The sequence below is a fragment of the Saccopteryx leptura genome, chromosome 1, assembly GCF_036850995.1.
Source record: "Saccopteryx leptura isolate mSacLep1 chromosome 1, mSacLep1_pri_phased_curated, whole genome shotgun sequence".
In the NCBI taxonomy this organism is placed as follows: Eukaryota; Metazoa; Chordata; class Mammalia; order Chiroptera; family Emballonuridae; genus Saccopteryx; species Saccopteryx leptura.
This window is the reverse complement of record NC_089503.1, coordinates 268,769,558-268,786,203: the sequence shown is the minus strand read 5'-3', so window position 1 is coordinate 268,786,203 and position 16,646 is coordinate 268,769,558. Positions and strand designations below refer to the sequence as shown.

The 16,646-nt window shown below is 45.8% G+C and overlaps 1 protein-coding gene across 2 annotated transcripts in view; it reads right to left on the bottom strand.

Annotated features, from left to right (window-relative positions):
• Positions 1 to 468: 468 nt before the first annotated feature.
• ELAVL1 (ELAV like RNA binding protein 1) overlaps positions 469 to 16,646 on the bottom strand; it is a 50,679-nt gene continuing 34,501 nt past the window's right edge. The window contains exons 4-6 of one of the 2 annotated variants that reach the window (XM_066352407.1): positions 14,734 to 14,887; positions 7,703 to 7,928; positions 469 to 4,932 (exon numbers count right to left, since the gene is read on the bottom strand). In XM_066352407.1, the coding sequence (XP_066208504.1) occupies positions 4,608 to 4,932; positions 7,703 to 7,928; positions 14,734 to 14,887 (705 nt within the window). In that variant the 3' untranslated portion in view covers positions 469 to 4,607. The remainder of the gene's footprint in view (positions 4,933 to 7,702; positions 7,929 to 14,733; positions 14,888 to 16,646) is intronic. The other variant, XM_066352417.1, reaches the window with a different exon arrangement.

Here is a 16,646-nt window from a genome sequence, read left to right as displayed (position 1 = left end):
AGGCTCACCTACGAGGAAGTCACCTGCTGCCCCAGCTGGTGCTTTGCCAGCATTGACTACTTAGCAGTTACACACCATCACCCTAAACCATCACATATCAATGATCCCACTTCATTTATTACCAAAATATCACAGAATTCCAGTAATAGTTCACATACAGTGTTTAACACAAACCTGATACCTGTGGAAAAAACTATTCCGACAATTGAATGTTTGGAATTGTTAACACCCCAAACCATTATCACTCCGTACTCCAAAAATACTCTTTGAGAGCTTTGGAAACTGAATTAAAATATCTACACAGCTATGAACAACTGTTTAATAAAACTTTTTCATGTTTCCATTACATGTAAATATATCAATTGGCATCTCTATAAAAACTCTGAAAATGGTGCAAAAGTTTCATTCCCATTGAGAAAGCCATTGACAAAAAATATTGACACTTCACTAAAAGTTTGAAAAATGGTCTTCTTTCAAAGCTTCTTTATTAGTCTGAAATCTTCTGGATTATCAAAATCTAGGTTTGCTTTTTCCTCTTGAAACACTAAAGAACATTTATTCACAAGGATAAAAATGCAAATGGGAAGATGGAAAACTGAGAAGGGCTTTTTCCTCTGAAAATTAAAAAAAAAAGCTAGTTACATAAGCATCCTCAAAATAACACAATGGGATTCATTTTATTGTTGACTTTTGGACAGCAGTGTCATACTTTATTGAAAACAAACCCATGTAAAAACAAAGTTAAAATGAAAAATGGTATCTGAAAAATAAATTATTTTATATAAAACAAATCAGTAACTTAAAACACTAATATACAAAATGTCTACTCATCTACTATACAACATGAGGACCAGCCAGGAAAGCTCCCCGTTCCCCCAGAGCGAGTCACTGTAAACAGAACATTACATGGTAAAGAAGTGGTCCCAACCAATGGACAAGCCTTCTCTTCCAGGGGGAAGTGCAATGCAGTCCTCTCAAAGTTACTGTTCAGACCACTGGTTAGCCTAACATAGGTCCTGGTGGTGACTTACAATTAAGTTTTCTTTTTAAAAAATGACCCAGTGGAAAACTGAACTATGTCACCAAAAAGTAGTGGGAAAATATACAATACAATCATTAGAAGTCAGAGGCAAATCAAAAGGTTTAGAACCTTCAACCCTGCCAAAGATCTGGGACTCAGGTTCTGCTGCTATCGTAAGAAAGGGTCAATTACCAATGCCACTCAACAGAAAGCATGTGCGACTTCAGTTGGTGGCTGGTCTGAGAATCTGATGAATAGGAGTGGGGTGGTAGGTCCTAGAAAGATGAGAAGAATTTCAGGTGGAGAGCTTGGGTGGAGGGTGGGCAGCTTATTCTTTTTTATCCAACCCAAGGCTGCAAAAAGCAGAGAAAAAAAAAATCAGGCTGAATGAGATGTGAAATGGAACAGCTGGGTGGTGCTGACTTTGATCTTCCAGCCCAACAGTGGACTTAGGTCAGTCGATGGCCCCAAAGTGGGGGTCAACCAGGATAAATTATTGCCAATAACTGTCGTAGATTCATCTATTTGTCTGCTCCAGCAGGCACTTCTCAGCTGCCAGCTCCAAAGGCTGGCTCCTCCTGGTGCAGACCCGGCATGCTAGGTTTCCAGCACTAACCCCAATGCACTCTCAAAGGTTAGGACAGCTGCCTTTGGCTAGGGAAAGACTCACCTTCTGGACAAAGATGGCAGAGAACACCCGGCACCATCTGCTGCTGAGAGGCACAGCCAGGGTAAAAGACCACAGCCTAGCATATTATACTGAGAAGCTAAAGAAGGGCAGAACCGAGGGTAAAAAGTAACTCAACAGGAACCAGGTTCACAAGTTTGGAGCTGCTTAGCAAAAACTGTTAGGGGGACTTACACAGGCCAAAAGAGAATTGGGTCAAAGCCTTTTTGGTATTTATGTACCAAACCAAACTGCTGATAAATTAGCTTTATCTACTCTTCATTCTTTTTCATCAAAATTTCCAAATAAGAGCACTAATTTTGCAAAATACAAATATGATTGTATTATGTAAAATTTTAAAAATGGTTTCTTTTGGATTGTGACTTTTAAAAAATGGATCTTCCTTTTGCAAACAAACCTAGAGAAGATGTAATGAACTCTCTATGGACACAGGGCCAGCCATCTGTACCTGGACAGGATGACAATTGCTTCTCAGGAGGTACACGTCAAAAGCAGAATCCTTCCATATACCTACACATCGAAAACTATAAAAAAAACACATTGGGATTTTTAGCTAGAAGGCTGTGGTGATCATGTAACATGAAACTTACTGACCAAAGAAACTTCAGGCAACTTTCAAAGGCTCACGTGTACTTCACATCTCCTTCTCACCTGAGCCAGCATCAGATCAATCTGGTTCAAATACAAGGGAGGAGAACAAAGAAGCTGCACTGCAGTAAGCGAGCATCACTTTAGTGTGCACTTGACATTACCTTGTAGGACAAGCGCTAGCAAGGGCTAGCAGGAATGGATGTCAATGAGGACTTTTAAGAATGGGTTTCAGAATTGGGATTCTCATCTCTGTGAAGACACTGGCCAAGGCTACACAACCTGAAAGGCATATTTTGCCAGAAAACCCATCAGTCCCAGGGTGAACAGCACTCTGGGCAACAGAGCAGGGACCCTCTTTGTGTTTGGGGTTCTATGAGGAGGCAAGTATGCTGGCTTTGAGTTGGGATCTGGGAACTTCTGTTGAATGGAGGAGGCCCTCCATGGCACAGCCAACTTATGAGACAAAGCTGTAGGTATGAAATTGGCCTTTTGTAGGAAAACAATATGGCAACATCTTAAATTTGGGAGGATAATGCAAGCAGCTGGCAGCTCCTCAGTTAAAGTATGAGGGTAACGGTGGGGACAGGCAACCTCAAAAAATTTCAAAGGCTTCTCAGAACACTGAGCTGCTCTGGAGAATGCGGTGCCTACCGGCCCTTTTATTTTTCCACTTAAATAAATAAATAGATAAATAAATAAATAATGCTGCTATTCCATGATCACAGCAACTAAAAAACAGCTTATTGTTCTTATCATTACATGTTTTAGTCTCATGTCAAGGTTAAAAACTGTTGGTACTAAGTTATCTTGTTTATTCTTCTCTCTACACACTATTTATAAAAATCAGATCATTCTCCTTAGGAGTTGCCCGGAGATCTGGCCCTGGCTACTTCTCCAGCCCTCTCTTGGACTCTCCTTACTGGCTCCCCATTTTAAAAACACCATCTGTGACCACACATTCCCACATCACAGATCTGGAAATGCTTGGTCTTGAGGCCAGTATTTGTTTAAGATCTTACACATTCTCCCTGAATGCTGAGCCATCTGTACCTCACCTAGCCAAAAAGAAAGAAAAGGTAAAATAAAAAACAAAACAAAATTTGAGCAAAACAAAATCAAATTTAATGGTCTTAAATGCAAAAGTAAAAACAAACAAAAAACACAAAAAAGCAAAAGAAAATTAACAGAACAGAACAACCCAAAATGTCAAAGCAATTATGAAGAGAACTTTGAGGGTTAATCTTTAAAAACTACAAATCAAAGATTTTTTTTTTGTTAATAGATAATTGGCAAGAAGTAAGTACTTTTCTGCTGAGTGTTCATATGAAAGCAAAGTTTCAAAACAAATTCCAACTAAAATAGAAAAAAGTCTAGCACTCACGAGAAGGGATGCGAGAAATACAATGCTCAAATGTTTATGTTATTAAAAATAGAGCTATTGTACACATTCGCGCTATGGTAAATGCTTCTCAAAACTGGAGAAATGACTGTGAACAACAGTGTCTGATGTGTGGGGCACTGTGCATGCATCGTGTGAACAGGAACTCAGGATGTCAGAGTAGCTACACATTGTCAGGTGTGCCTGGGGCTTAGATCTCACTCAGGAATATATGGAGTTTCCCTAAAACTCTTTGGTCCATTCTCATTGATGCCTGGGCTTACAAAACAATGTGTCCTCCTTTGGAGGACCTGGCCCGGCATGCTGTGCCCCTCCCTAGTGGTAGCTCACAGTCAGACAGGTCCGTGGCCACTGCCAGGACCACTTGGCAAAGCCCAAGGCTGAGTGAGCAAGAGGTGACAATGGGACCTGCTTGGGGAAGCAATTTCATGTCAATCAAAGCAGGAATCGCTTAAAATGTTGAAGCAGTTGAGAAAATGCACACTCAGCACCTGTCTAACATCTTTAGTTTAAAAATGAAAACTAAAAGGTCATTTCTTTTTTTTTTTTTATCCAGTTTGTGGAGACACCGAGTGAGACGGGTGTTAAGACAGTCTTAGCAGGTAAAGCATGCTTCAATTTCACCACCATCCCAAGGGACGGGTTAGTCAATGCAGTCTACTTAGATTTGTTTAATATATATTTTAAAGGAAATAACTTAAGAAACTTAAAGTTGGTCTAACAATGTGGGATTTCAAACATTTGAATATGTCGGCTGCATCTCAGAGTATAAAAACCTTTTCACTTCTCATTTAGACTAAGACAAACACTTGTGAAAATTGGCGCAAATGAGTTGTACACTAACAAAAAAGTTTCAACTTCTTCACTCTGAATTATCTATTTCGTACAAAAAAAAAAGCATGAGCAAGTTATTTATGGGACTTGTTGGTTTTGAAAGAAACCTGTAAGATTTTGTCCCCCAGGCGGTAGCCGTTCAGACTTGCTATGGCCATCGCGGCTTCTTCATAGTTTGTCATGGTCACAAAACCAAAGCCTTTGCACTTGTTGGTGTTGAAGTCGCGAATCACTTTCACATTGGTGACTGCACCAAAGGGGCCAAACATCTGCCAGAGGATTCCCTCATCGGCATCTTGACCAAGGTTGTAGATGAAGATGCACCAGCCCGAAGATGCGTTGCCTGGGACATTGACACCAGAAAGCCCACTCATGTGATCTACACCCATAGGGGAGAACCTAGCAAACAGAGAGCACAGCATTCAGGTCAAGGTCAGTGTGCAAAGGCATGCCAACATCACTGGGGAGCTGGTGGGGAGCAGGCAGAATTGGCTCAGGCTCTTCTCTCTCCCCTCAGCCAGGGGTGAAGTTCCCAACGCTGACACTGACACAATCCACTTGTCACAAATAAGGTTTTGTTTTTAACTAAGAGGAATTCAATATGGTGGTACAGTGAGGGAGTTGACTCTGAGAGACACTTGTGTGTGGAAGGTCAAAGCCTCAACCAACTTCACTTAGAGTGATGGCCCATCAGTGGCCGACCAGCCACTCTCTCCACCCTTCCCACTATGCGTCTGTGTACAGTGTGTATGTGTGCGCGTGCATGTGTGCATGTTGGGGAGGCTTGTATTTTTTTTTTTCTTCTCTTTTTTCCAAATTTTGTACCTTCCCCTGGTCATGACCTGCTATCTCCAAGCATTTACAGTCAGGAGGTGTCCAGTTACACGTGCCCCCCTGTGAAGAGCCACTGCTGGCACAAGAGAGAACACCTTCCCAAAGCTTGGGGCACCCTTCCATTGCCTGCTCATAACATCCCAGAAGGGCCAGGGGCTGGACTGCAGGGTCATTGAACTATACCAAAAATGTAGGACCCTTTCCAAAGTGACACTGTTACATCAAAACTGAGCTTTCTACCAATGTGTGGCCATTGCAATAAACATCATTACTGAAGCCATGTGGTCCTCTAGGTAGTTCACAAACTAAAAATTATGGTCTCAGGTCAATTTAGGAGGACTTGAGTGTGATACAGCATCTGTGAAACCATAAAATACAAATGGAGAAGTATTACCTGTTCTAAAATAAAGTCGGACTTCAAGCTGTAGGACTGATCTAGGAGTAAGAGGGTGTCTTCAAGGACTACTACACAGATCTACTCTCTTACATGACCCCAGGCAGAGGGATCCGCCCCTGAGGTACATCCCACCGAACCAAGGGTTGTACCCGACATAGATATTGAATATAGACACATTATTGGCCTTAGTTTTGACTTAACGAGAATTACAGTACTTTAAACAGCCTGCACCAGAAAGTCTCAGTTGGTTACATGACTCAGGTGGCTTGTCAATGACCCTGGGTCTGTCTGGGACTACAGTGAGACCACAACAGCACTAACGTGGCAGTGGGAAAAGGAATCCAGCTAGTTCTCAATGAGAACTGGGAAGGGGTGTCCATTTTAAAAGTACCCCTGTAAAAGACCTCATTTCCTCCAAATTTTGTTGAGAACCAATACAGACCTGACTCATTACAGTGAACCTCTTTAAGTACCTTTTATAGTATAAATGATCTGAGGTTATATTTTACTGCCTTTTATTGACATGATTCTCATTCTTGTGAATCACTGTTAATTGTTTTTTTCTCCTGCTGATTTCTTTTGTCCTGTCAGGAAACCCACCCATCCTGAATGCTTTCTTTGATGGCATGAACAGAGAGCTGACCCTCCCTTATCTGGGGCTCTCCCCAATGTGATAAGAACAAAGGCACTCTCTTCTGCCTCTTTCTCTCTTATTCTTATCTTAATCTGCTCTCTGGTGATGAATCTTCCCTCCTGCCTCACCCACCCACCATCCCTTTCCATCATTTGCTCTGTTCCTCTGGCAGTCCTGACCCCTTTCCCGCCTGACCAACAGTTTCACCCCTCTGGTCTTCCCTTTCTTTCTTACTCCTCGTTGCTGTGACCAAGGCCCCTTCTCCTCCTCCTCCAACAGTCTCTGGTTTTCCTGACTTACCATAATTCCATGAACACTGCCATCCACACAGCCTGCCTGATCAACATTGAGGTGGACTGTGTTATCTTACTTCCATACTTGCTCTGTCTAAAGATACTTCCCCTGCCTTTATCTATTAACTAAGAGAGCCAGCTTTGGAATCTGATGTAGTTGAGAACTCTGATTAATGGGCTGTGAAAGTGATACCTTGCTAAATTGCATCTATGGAAATGGGCAGGGTTTTACCCAACCTCACTGCTTAAAACAAAGATGGGAAACCTGACAAGTTGCAGAGAAAAATCCTTAACATACCTGAGGAAGCTTTGATGCCACTTCTTGAGGTTTTGACATAAAAACAAAAACAAAGCCCCTAAAGTGAGACTGCCGTGATTTGGAAGTGGTAATACACCTGATTTTGGAATCCAAGTTATTGACTCAAATTGTCTCTGTTTTACTAGATCCTAACAATTAGAATCATTTTCAATATGGAAAGACTAAAGAACATGGGAAAAATGTCCACCTCAAGGACATGGCTTTTAAATAGAAGGCATATAGTGTTTAGATACCAAAATGACTCCACAAGGTTAGGTGTATTGAAAAGGGTTGCCTTAGGGCTGATAATCAACTAAAACCTGCTTAAAATTCTGGAAGAAGAGCTCTGGCTTAGCACATCTCATAGATGTGGAGTCATCTTTTCAACTCATGGCTCCACCCTCAGGTCACTAAAAACTGTGTGCTGGCATGCTATCATCCTCTCCTCGGAGCTGGCAGGAGTGGGTGCCATCTTTTCGATTCCAATGAAAGACAACACTTGGTGGGAAATATATGGCTTTCACACAGATACCTTTCTGATGGAACTGGGGACACAGAGACATGTAATGATTCTGTGTAACCTTCTGATGTGATCAGCCCGGCATACCCAGTGCTTCCCACTGCATGTGGATACCCAGCTTTCAAAGCACAGCCAGAATAATGGGAAAAGGCTGGGTGTAGGTAGGTGAGAGAGCGCTGCCCTCCTGACCCACCTGAATCTCTGCGCCTGGTGATGCACGGGGCCTCCGAACCGTCTAGCTGGCGAGTGGTACAGCTGGGAGAGCAGCGCCACGTTTTTGTTCTGGTTGGGATTGGCTGCGAATTTCACGGTAATGGGCTCGGAGGAACCTGGGGGTTTATGACCATTGAAACTGGTAATTGCCTCTTCTGCTTCCGATCGTTTGTCAAACCGGATAAACGCAACCCCTCTGGACAAACCTTTTTAATAAACCAACAAAAATGGAATTAGGGGGAAAATATGTAAGGATTTTTTAAAACTGAAAAGCAAAAGTCAAGTCAGTTCAAGCTACTGTGATTCAAACTAGATGCCTGATTAATGAGATAAACAAAAATTAAACCTAAATATGCTCGCCCTAGTCAGATGGCTTGGTTGGTTGGAGGGTCATCCCCATATGCAAAGGTTGCACATTTGACCCTGCATCAGGGCACATGCAAGAATTAACCAATGAGTGTATAGATAGGTGGAACAGCAAATCAATGTTTCTCTCTCTCTCTAAAATCAATAAATTAAGAAAAAAATGCTCAAGTTCTCAAGGCTTCCTGGGTCAAGGTGTCCTTATTCTATATGATGTGAATTGGAAACACTAAGCAGATCCATGTTTAAATTAAGAATGAAGGGATAGCTCTGGCTGGCCAAGATAGCTCGGTTGGTTAGAGCATCATTCTGATATGCAGAGGCTGCCAGTTTGATCCCCGGTCAGGACACATACAGAAACAGATCACTATTTCTATCTCTCTCCCTTCCTTTCTCTAAAATCAATAAAGAAAAAAAGAAAAGAAATAAGAATAAAGGGACATATATACACAACTATAAATAGTTCTGTGGCACCTGACTAGTGGTGCTGCACTGGATAGAGTGTTGACCTGGGACACTGAGGTCCCAGGTCCAAAACACTGAGGTCACTGGCTTCAGCATGGGATCATCAACATGATCCCATGGTTGCTGGCTTGAGCCCAATCCATCATGACACATATGAAAAGCAATCAATGAACAACTAAAATGACACAAATACAAGTTGATGCTTCTCATTGTTTCTCTCCCTTCCTGTCTCTCTCGCTTAAAAAAACAGAAAACAAAAACAAGTTTAGCCTGACCAGGCGGTGGCACAGTGGATACAGCATCAGATTGGGATGCGGAAGACCCAGGTTCAAAATCCTGAGGTCAACAGCTTGAGCCCAAGGTCGCTGGCGTGAGCAAGGGGTCACTCGGTCTGCTGCAGCCCTCCAGTCAAGGCACATATGAGAAAGCAATCAACGAACTAAGGTGCCATAAACGAAAATTGACGTTTTTTATCTCCCTTCCTGTCTGCCTGTCCCTATTTGTCCCTCTGTCTCTCTCTTGTCTCTGTCACAAAAAACAAACAAAAAACCCCAATAAATTAAAAAATAGAAAACAATGACCAATAAAAGATTAAGGTTTCAAACTGTCTTCTGAGTTTCTCAGTGCCAAAAGGTATTTTCGTGACAGACACCCCAAACACATCCAAAACAGGCGCATTAGAGGCAATCACCCCCCTCCATCACTCTTCTGATGCCAAGTGCTGACTGTGGTGGGGGTGCCCAGATGGGCTGGGGAGCAAAGGCAATCAGGGCTGGGTCTGAGGGATTTGCCCTCGCTCTGCACCCTCCCATACCTGTTCCGCCCCGCCAGAGAGCCAAAAGAGCAGTGGTGCCTTTGAACAGCTGTAGTAAACTAGGAGCAACCTGGCCTCATAACCTGTACTGGCCTTAGCAGGCCTTTCCAGCAGTTCCAACAGAATCTCTGGTTATGTGGTGCCCAGATTGGCCTTCTCCTTCATTCCCTAAGGGTGTGGAGCCCCAATAAGCAAGGCTTACTCAAACACTCTTCCCTGACTTCATCACCTCACTCACCACTGTAAGGTCCTGAGACTTCCTGAGGGCCCCAACTGCCCTCAGGATCAAGTGAGGCCACTCACTCTTGTTCCATTGACTGGCCAGGGACATACAACAGTGCTGACAGTCCTCTACAGACCTTCTGGCAGGTTAAGAGTCCCTTCCTTAGGCCCACTCCATACCTGGTTTCTGCATGGGAAGGGTCAGGATGCATCTGCCTCAGAAGGGCAGGCACCTTCTCCTGCTACCTAGACTGAGGCACTGGCAGGTAATAAGCCCTGACTGAGTTCCTCGACAGAGCAGGAACATGGCCCAGGACCAAGCTGCCTGAGATCCAAGGCCCAGTTGCTAAAGGCAGTGTCTGCTAAGCTGGTGTGAAAGCGAGACCCTAGTAAACTGGGTGGGAGAGGGCTCAGTTGACCTCAGCCCTGTCTCTATATTCTGAGTCTGGGGAACAATGAAGAGATCTTGGCCCTTGAAAAAGTCAAGGAATGGGGTGGGACTCAGGCAAAGGAATTTGGAGCCACAGAAGAGCCTTGCTTCTTCTTCTGAGGAGAAGAAAGGGGGATCAAGTTTAAAGGTCCAAGTGTAGTGGAGAGGTGACAGTAAGAACCAGTCTGAGGGTGATGTCACTGGGCTGGAATACTAGGAGTAATAGTGGGGTGGCTGCAGTCGACAGCCCTGTCCTAGACACTCTCGTCTCGCCTGTCAGTCACAGGGTGTCATAAGTCACATTTTCATCTCTAGACAAAGGCCTTCAGTATGTTGTGAATGACAATGATCCAAGCAAGACAGCCCGGGACCTTGGGCCACCAGCTAAGTGAGCACATCAGATGTTCCCACGCTCTAGCACCTTTCCTCACTATTTCCCCACAGGATCCAACTGACTGTCTCCTGATGGGCATGGGGCATGGGTCTCTCTGGCTGGTCTGGAGGCAACAGAAGGTATAGCAAAACTCAGGCACATTGGTTGGGGTGCTGAGATGACAAACTGAAAGGCACAATCGGCGTCTTTGGGCCTGGAGTTCCATGTTTGGGCCCGACTTGTATGTGGTACCGTGGCCCCCACTGAAGTACACAGTGAATAGTCAGGGACCCTCGGGCCAAGGTTCTTTGTTTACAATTGTAACACACTGGATATCCATGCAAGGTCCTAAAGCTCTCACTGGGAAGCTCCCATCCCCATAGCACACTACCATGAGAGATCACACAGCAGCTCCCAGAGGCCTCAAGACTACCCGACATGGGCTCCATGACTCTTTAAATATAAATTTAAAATTCACACAGCCAGAGACAATCAGTGATTTAGTAAGATCAGACCTAGCAACAATTCACATCTGTGCCCCAGGAAATTCTAGAATCTGAGCTTATTTTTCAATTTCAGTTCAAAGCAACACCTGAAAAATGCTGTTTTTATTCACTCTTAAAGGGCATGAACAATAGCTTAGCCAGATGGAAATCTGAACAGAATCTAAGTTTAGGCAATACTGCTGAAAGTTAGAGCTGGCTGGCTCCCACAGAAAGCTGCCCTCAGGGAGAAGGTGTCATTCCATTCATTAAGACTTTGAGATCAAGCAGAGAGAAAGTGTGTGTGTCAGTGGGGTTTCCCTATTTTTTTTTTAATTAAGTGAGAGGCAGGGAGGCAGAGACAGACTCCCTGCTTGCACCCTGACCAGGCGATGCTCTGTCCATCTGGGGCTGCTACTCTGTTGTTTGGCAACCGAGCTAATTTAGCACGTGAGGCAAAGCCACAGAGCCATCTTCAGCACCCAGGGCCAACTTGCTCAAACCAAACCATGGCTGTGGGAGAAGAGAGAGAGAGAGAGAGAGAGAGAGAGAAAGGGGAGGAGTGGAGAAGCAGATGGTCACCTCTTCTGTGTGCTCTGATCAGGAATTGAACCTGGCACATCCACAAGCTAGGCCGACGCTCTCCCACTGGGCAAACCAGCCAGGGCCCCTATTGGTTTTGTAAAATGACTTTCAAGTGAAAACTCCCTGATTTCCATGAATAAAATCCAAGAAAGAAAAAGCAAATGTTATTTAACACAAGGGAATGTTATTTCATTAATTTGGTGAATGTACCTTTTTTGAAGATAGCTCTGCTTCCCCCCACCCCCAGTGTTTTTTTAGAATTTAGAGCAGACCAATAAATGGCACAATCTCTAGATGAGTAAACCATAATAAAGCTCACAATTAAAATGGATAAAGAAGCAAAGAAATTAAAAGAAAAATTAAGTTCTGTCAGTTTACGATGTAAAGGTTTCTTAAGAGAGTTCTCTCATTTCTTCAACACTAAAAAGCACGTTATATGAAGGCAAACCTGCCTGCTAAGCTGTCTCAGCCCCAGCCCCTTGTGGACTCCATGGGGTGCCAGCAGAGGGGTCCAGGGTGGGTGGCCTCCTCTAGAGCAAAGGGAAGAAGGAAGCACACAGCCCCAGGCTCATCTTTCTACTCTCTAATTCTACCCTCAGGATCAAAAGGCAGGGCTGGGGGAGGGTGCCCTGGGGAATCCCTCATCTCTTCCTTCCACCCCACTTGCAAGTATTCCACAACACAAAAGATGTTGGGTGGGTGCCCTCGTTCCTTCATTGAAGTAGCAGAGGCTGGAAGGGAGGCCTGAGGGTCTGATACACCACCCTGAAGTAACAGCTGACCCGGGGGGACAACCCTGAGGTACCCCTCAACACTTTAGGAGACACAAGCCTTACAGAGGAAAGGAGACAAAGTCCCCAGCAAATGGCCAATGGAGTTATCTACAGAAGTGACATAAAAGACAGGTGGCAGGGGTGTGTGCTCTCGAAGTGGCTCGGCTCCAGAGAGTAAGGTCCTGCTCTGCAGTACTGGAAAAGTCAGCAGAGGCAAAGTAGTCCATTGTTGCAATCTAGACAAGCATGGCCACAGAGGGAGAATATGGGTCCCTGGGCAGCCCACTCAGACGCACTTACGCAGAAGGGCTGGGAGTAAACACATGCACTGACCAGCTAACCACACTGCATTGTTCTCTCAAGGGGGGCTTCAGGGACTATAGGGAAAGTAATCTGGTGCAGGCCAGGGTGGTATATTATATCCCAAATAAATGGTCTCCTCACCCCGTATCCACCCCCTACCCTAGAGCAAAGGGGAAGAATGAAGGAATGGGTGGAGTTGAGCCAACCTGGTGTTGGTGCCAGACTATGGGGCTAACCAGAACTCCCATGAAATGCCAGTGACCTGAGCCTGTGGACCACAGCCCACAAGTCACTTCTCCTCCTCAGGACCGTTGGAGACTCAAGCTGTCCACTTCTCTTATGGTCTGGCCCCCAGCAGGCACAAATCTCAGCTTCCACAGCTGGGGATAGAGAAAGGAGGGCAGCGGACAAGGCCACCTGCCCGAAAGTACACAAGTTGGGAGGAACGTGAAAAAATGTGTGGGTCTCCGCCCACCTGTTCTCTGGGGTCTGGTCTGCTAAGGAGAGGTCACCTCAGAGCTATGACTTCCTGTGACCTAACTAACCAACACTAGTTTTAATACCACAGCCAAGGGGGTGGTGAATATTGTGTTGGAAAAACATAAAAGTCAATCTCAGACAATTCCACCAGCTTTGCTGAACTCTGTGGGCAAGAGGGTACTTTTCTAGTTTGTCAGCAGATTCCCATTCCTGGTGGGAACAGAAGTGAGGAGTTCTAAAGGCAGAGTGACCCAAGCTCACTGCTCGCCAGAGGCATGTACAGGACTTGTCAAGGGATGTCCCAAACCTAATTTCTAGGCCAGGAGGGTATGTGGGGGCCATAGGCCAGCTTCCTGCCTGCCTGCCCACCGGGGACTGCTTCCAGGGTTGTGTGTGTGAAGCCTCAGCTCAGCAGTGCCTGACTACTTCACACAAAGCCCAGAGCCTAAGTGGTTAATGCCTTGAACTGAGATGACCCAAGAGGGGCCGGGATGATTAGCAGGAGGAATTCACTACCTTTGAGTTCTGTGGGTGGGCATCTAAATAATCAGAAACACTCTTGTAGCTTCATGGCTAAAAAAGAACTGGACCATGAGTAAACACTGTCATACCACACATTGTATGCCTACAATAAGGATAGCAGCAAAACCCTGAACCCCACTTGTAGGTTGGGCCAGGATGGGTGCTTAAGGGAAAATATGTCCTGGTGTTTTCACCATAAAATGCCACCCTGACATGGGAGTTCGTTTTGTTTCATATATATATATATGTATCTTTTTTTTTTTTCTTTTTCCCCGAAGCTGGAAACGGGGAGAGACAGCCAGACAGACTCCCGCATGCACCCGACCGGGATCCACCCGGCACGCCCACCAGGGGCTACGCTCTGCCCACCAGGGGGCATTGCTCTGCTGCGACCAGAGCCACTCCAGCGCCTGGGGCAGAGGCCAAGGAGCCATCCCCAGTGCCCGGGCCATCTTTGCTCCAATGGAGCCCTGGCTGCAGGAAAGGAAGAGAGAGACAGAGAGGAAGGAGGGGAGGGGGGGTGGAGAAGCAAATGGGCGCTTCTCCTGTGTGCCCTGCCCGGGAATCGAACCCGGGTCCCCCACACGCCAGGCCGACGCTCTACCGCTGAGCCAACCGGCCAGGGCTTCTTCTTCTTCTTTTTTTTTTAATTTTCATCAGTAATAAGCAGGGAGGCAGAGACAGACTCACACATGCACTCTGACTAGGATCTACCCAGCAAGCCCCCTACCAGGCAACGCTCTGCCCACTTTGGGCCGTTGCTCCACTGCTCAGCAACCAAGCTATTTTAGTGACTGAGGTGAGGCCATGGAGCCTACTCTGCACCAGAGGCCAACTTGCTCTAACTAAGCCATGCCTGCAGAAGAGGAAGACAGAGATAAGGGAGAGGGGGAGGGGTGAAGAAGCAGAGGGGCACTTCTCCTGTGTGCCCTGACCGGGAATTGAACCCAAGACATCGACATGTTGGGCCAACGCTCTACCACTGAGCTAACCAGCCAGGTCCTTTGACATGGGAGCTCTTTCATACCACTTTACCTCTCCAGTCTCAGAAAACAAACACCAATGTCATCTCATTTTGAGTCTATCTTCATAGGTGGAACTGATGACATTTAAAATCAAATATGATCTCTCTTGTCTAGAAAACCCGACCCCAGCCTAGAGAAAAAAACCTCACCACGCATCCCAGGCCACTGCCGTACCTGTTGTCTGGTCCACAAGGACCCGGGAGTTGATGATTCGCCCAAACCGAGAGAACATGTCCTCCACGTCCTTCTGGGTCATGGTCCTGGGGAGCCCACTGATATACAAGTTCGCATCTTTGATGACCTCTGAGCTCGGGCGAGCATATGACACCTTGAAAACAAAACCACTTTCTGTGGTTAGCGAAGGTGTGCAACCAAAGCATTGAGGGAGGGTGTTAAGCTTTGGGGTAAGAAAAAGCCAAACTATGGCTAGAGAACACACAAACACTTTTCACTCATGGCTGCACCTGTTGGCAGCTCCCCATGGGCCAGACAATGAGCTGATAGTGGCCGTGTTCTTACGTGGCCCTCACATCTCAGTGAGGGAAACATTATTTGTTTTACAAAGTGAGTGACTGAGAGCCCACAGATGGTTGGTGGCAGGGCAGGAACCCAATCCTGATCCTGTCCACCTACCAAGGCCTTATCCCTCTCTGGATGATGAGCTGGGCTGGGAACAGGAACTGCCTGTGAGGAGCACGAGGGGTGGTAGACAAGAGAGCTGGGTGCTGCTGGGAGTGCAACAGCCACCTGTGAATAGGCAAGCTCACCCTGGGAGTCACGATGGGGACCGTGAATGTGTGGGGAGCCCTGAACTCCACACTCAACTATTCAATATTATATAGCTCTCAGCCTTTTGGACTTATGTTCTGCAATCTTTTTTTCTCCTTTTTATTGAATTTATTGGGGTGACACTGGTTAACAAAATTATACAGGTTTCAGGTAAACAATTCTACACCACATCATCTGTATACTATTGTGTTGTTCACCATCCCAAGTGTCCGTCCATCACCATACCTTCCACCACCTCCCCCACCACAATACTACAATCACCACACTGCTGTCTGTCTGCGTGAGGTTTCTTTCTTTTTAAGATTTACTGATTTTAGAGAAAGGAGAGGGAGACAGAAAAGTGGGGGTGTGTGGGGAGGGTGGGAAGCATCAATTTGTTATAGCTGTTGCTTCTCATATGTGCCCTAACTGGGCAAGCCAGGGGGCTCAAACAGGCGACCTCAGCATTACATGTCAACACTATATCCACTGTACCACCACAAACCAGGCTCTCTTTTTATTTCTTTTTTGCTCAATCACTCCCTCTCCCTTGCAGCCAGCGCTCCCCATCCCCGACAGCTGTCAGCCTGCTCGCTATCCGCTGTTCTGCAATCTTTTTTTTAAAGTGCAAATGGTTTTTAATATTGTTCTGCAAACTTGAAGAAAGCCTGAAAGGAACTTTGGTAGTGGCTTAGATAAAATGGCATGTGTGTGCACTAGAGGTGATGAGGGGAGGCTGCAGGGCTGATGACAAGAAAAGGTCTTTGGATGCTTTCTTCAAAGAAAAGGTCTTTGAAGAAAAGGTGACAGATGCGTAGACCCTGCAGGCTGGAAGGAGGAATGGGACCAAGGTCACACTCCTGATGGGAAGGGGCAGGTGGGAGGACTCTTCTGCCCACAAGGGGAATTTTAAAGAAACAGGACTCAGTCACACCCAACAGAGTCAGAACCAAGTGAGGAAGATGTGAGATGTAAGTGGGGCATACGGGACCATGTGCTCGAGAAGGTGAGGACTGTGTAGAACTTTCTGAGGGTCATAAAACTGATGTGGTGAGGAGCCTGAGACCATAACATAGGAACAACATGATCTCTTAGTGTCACTGGGCAGCATGAGGGCATAGACAACAGGACCACAATGCTTAGGCCTGCAGGAAGGGCAGGAGTGTGGCTTTATGTATCAAGAACACTCACACACAGAAACACACACCCCACACCCCATCCCGGCTCCATGGACACAGAATCTGTCTCATTTGTTCACTGTCTGGAACACAGCAGGTGCTCAGTAAACGTGTGCTGAGTGACTGCTGAATGAAGTGGCT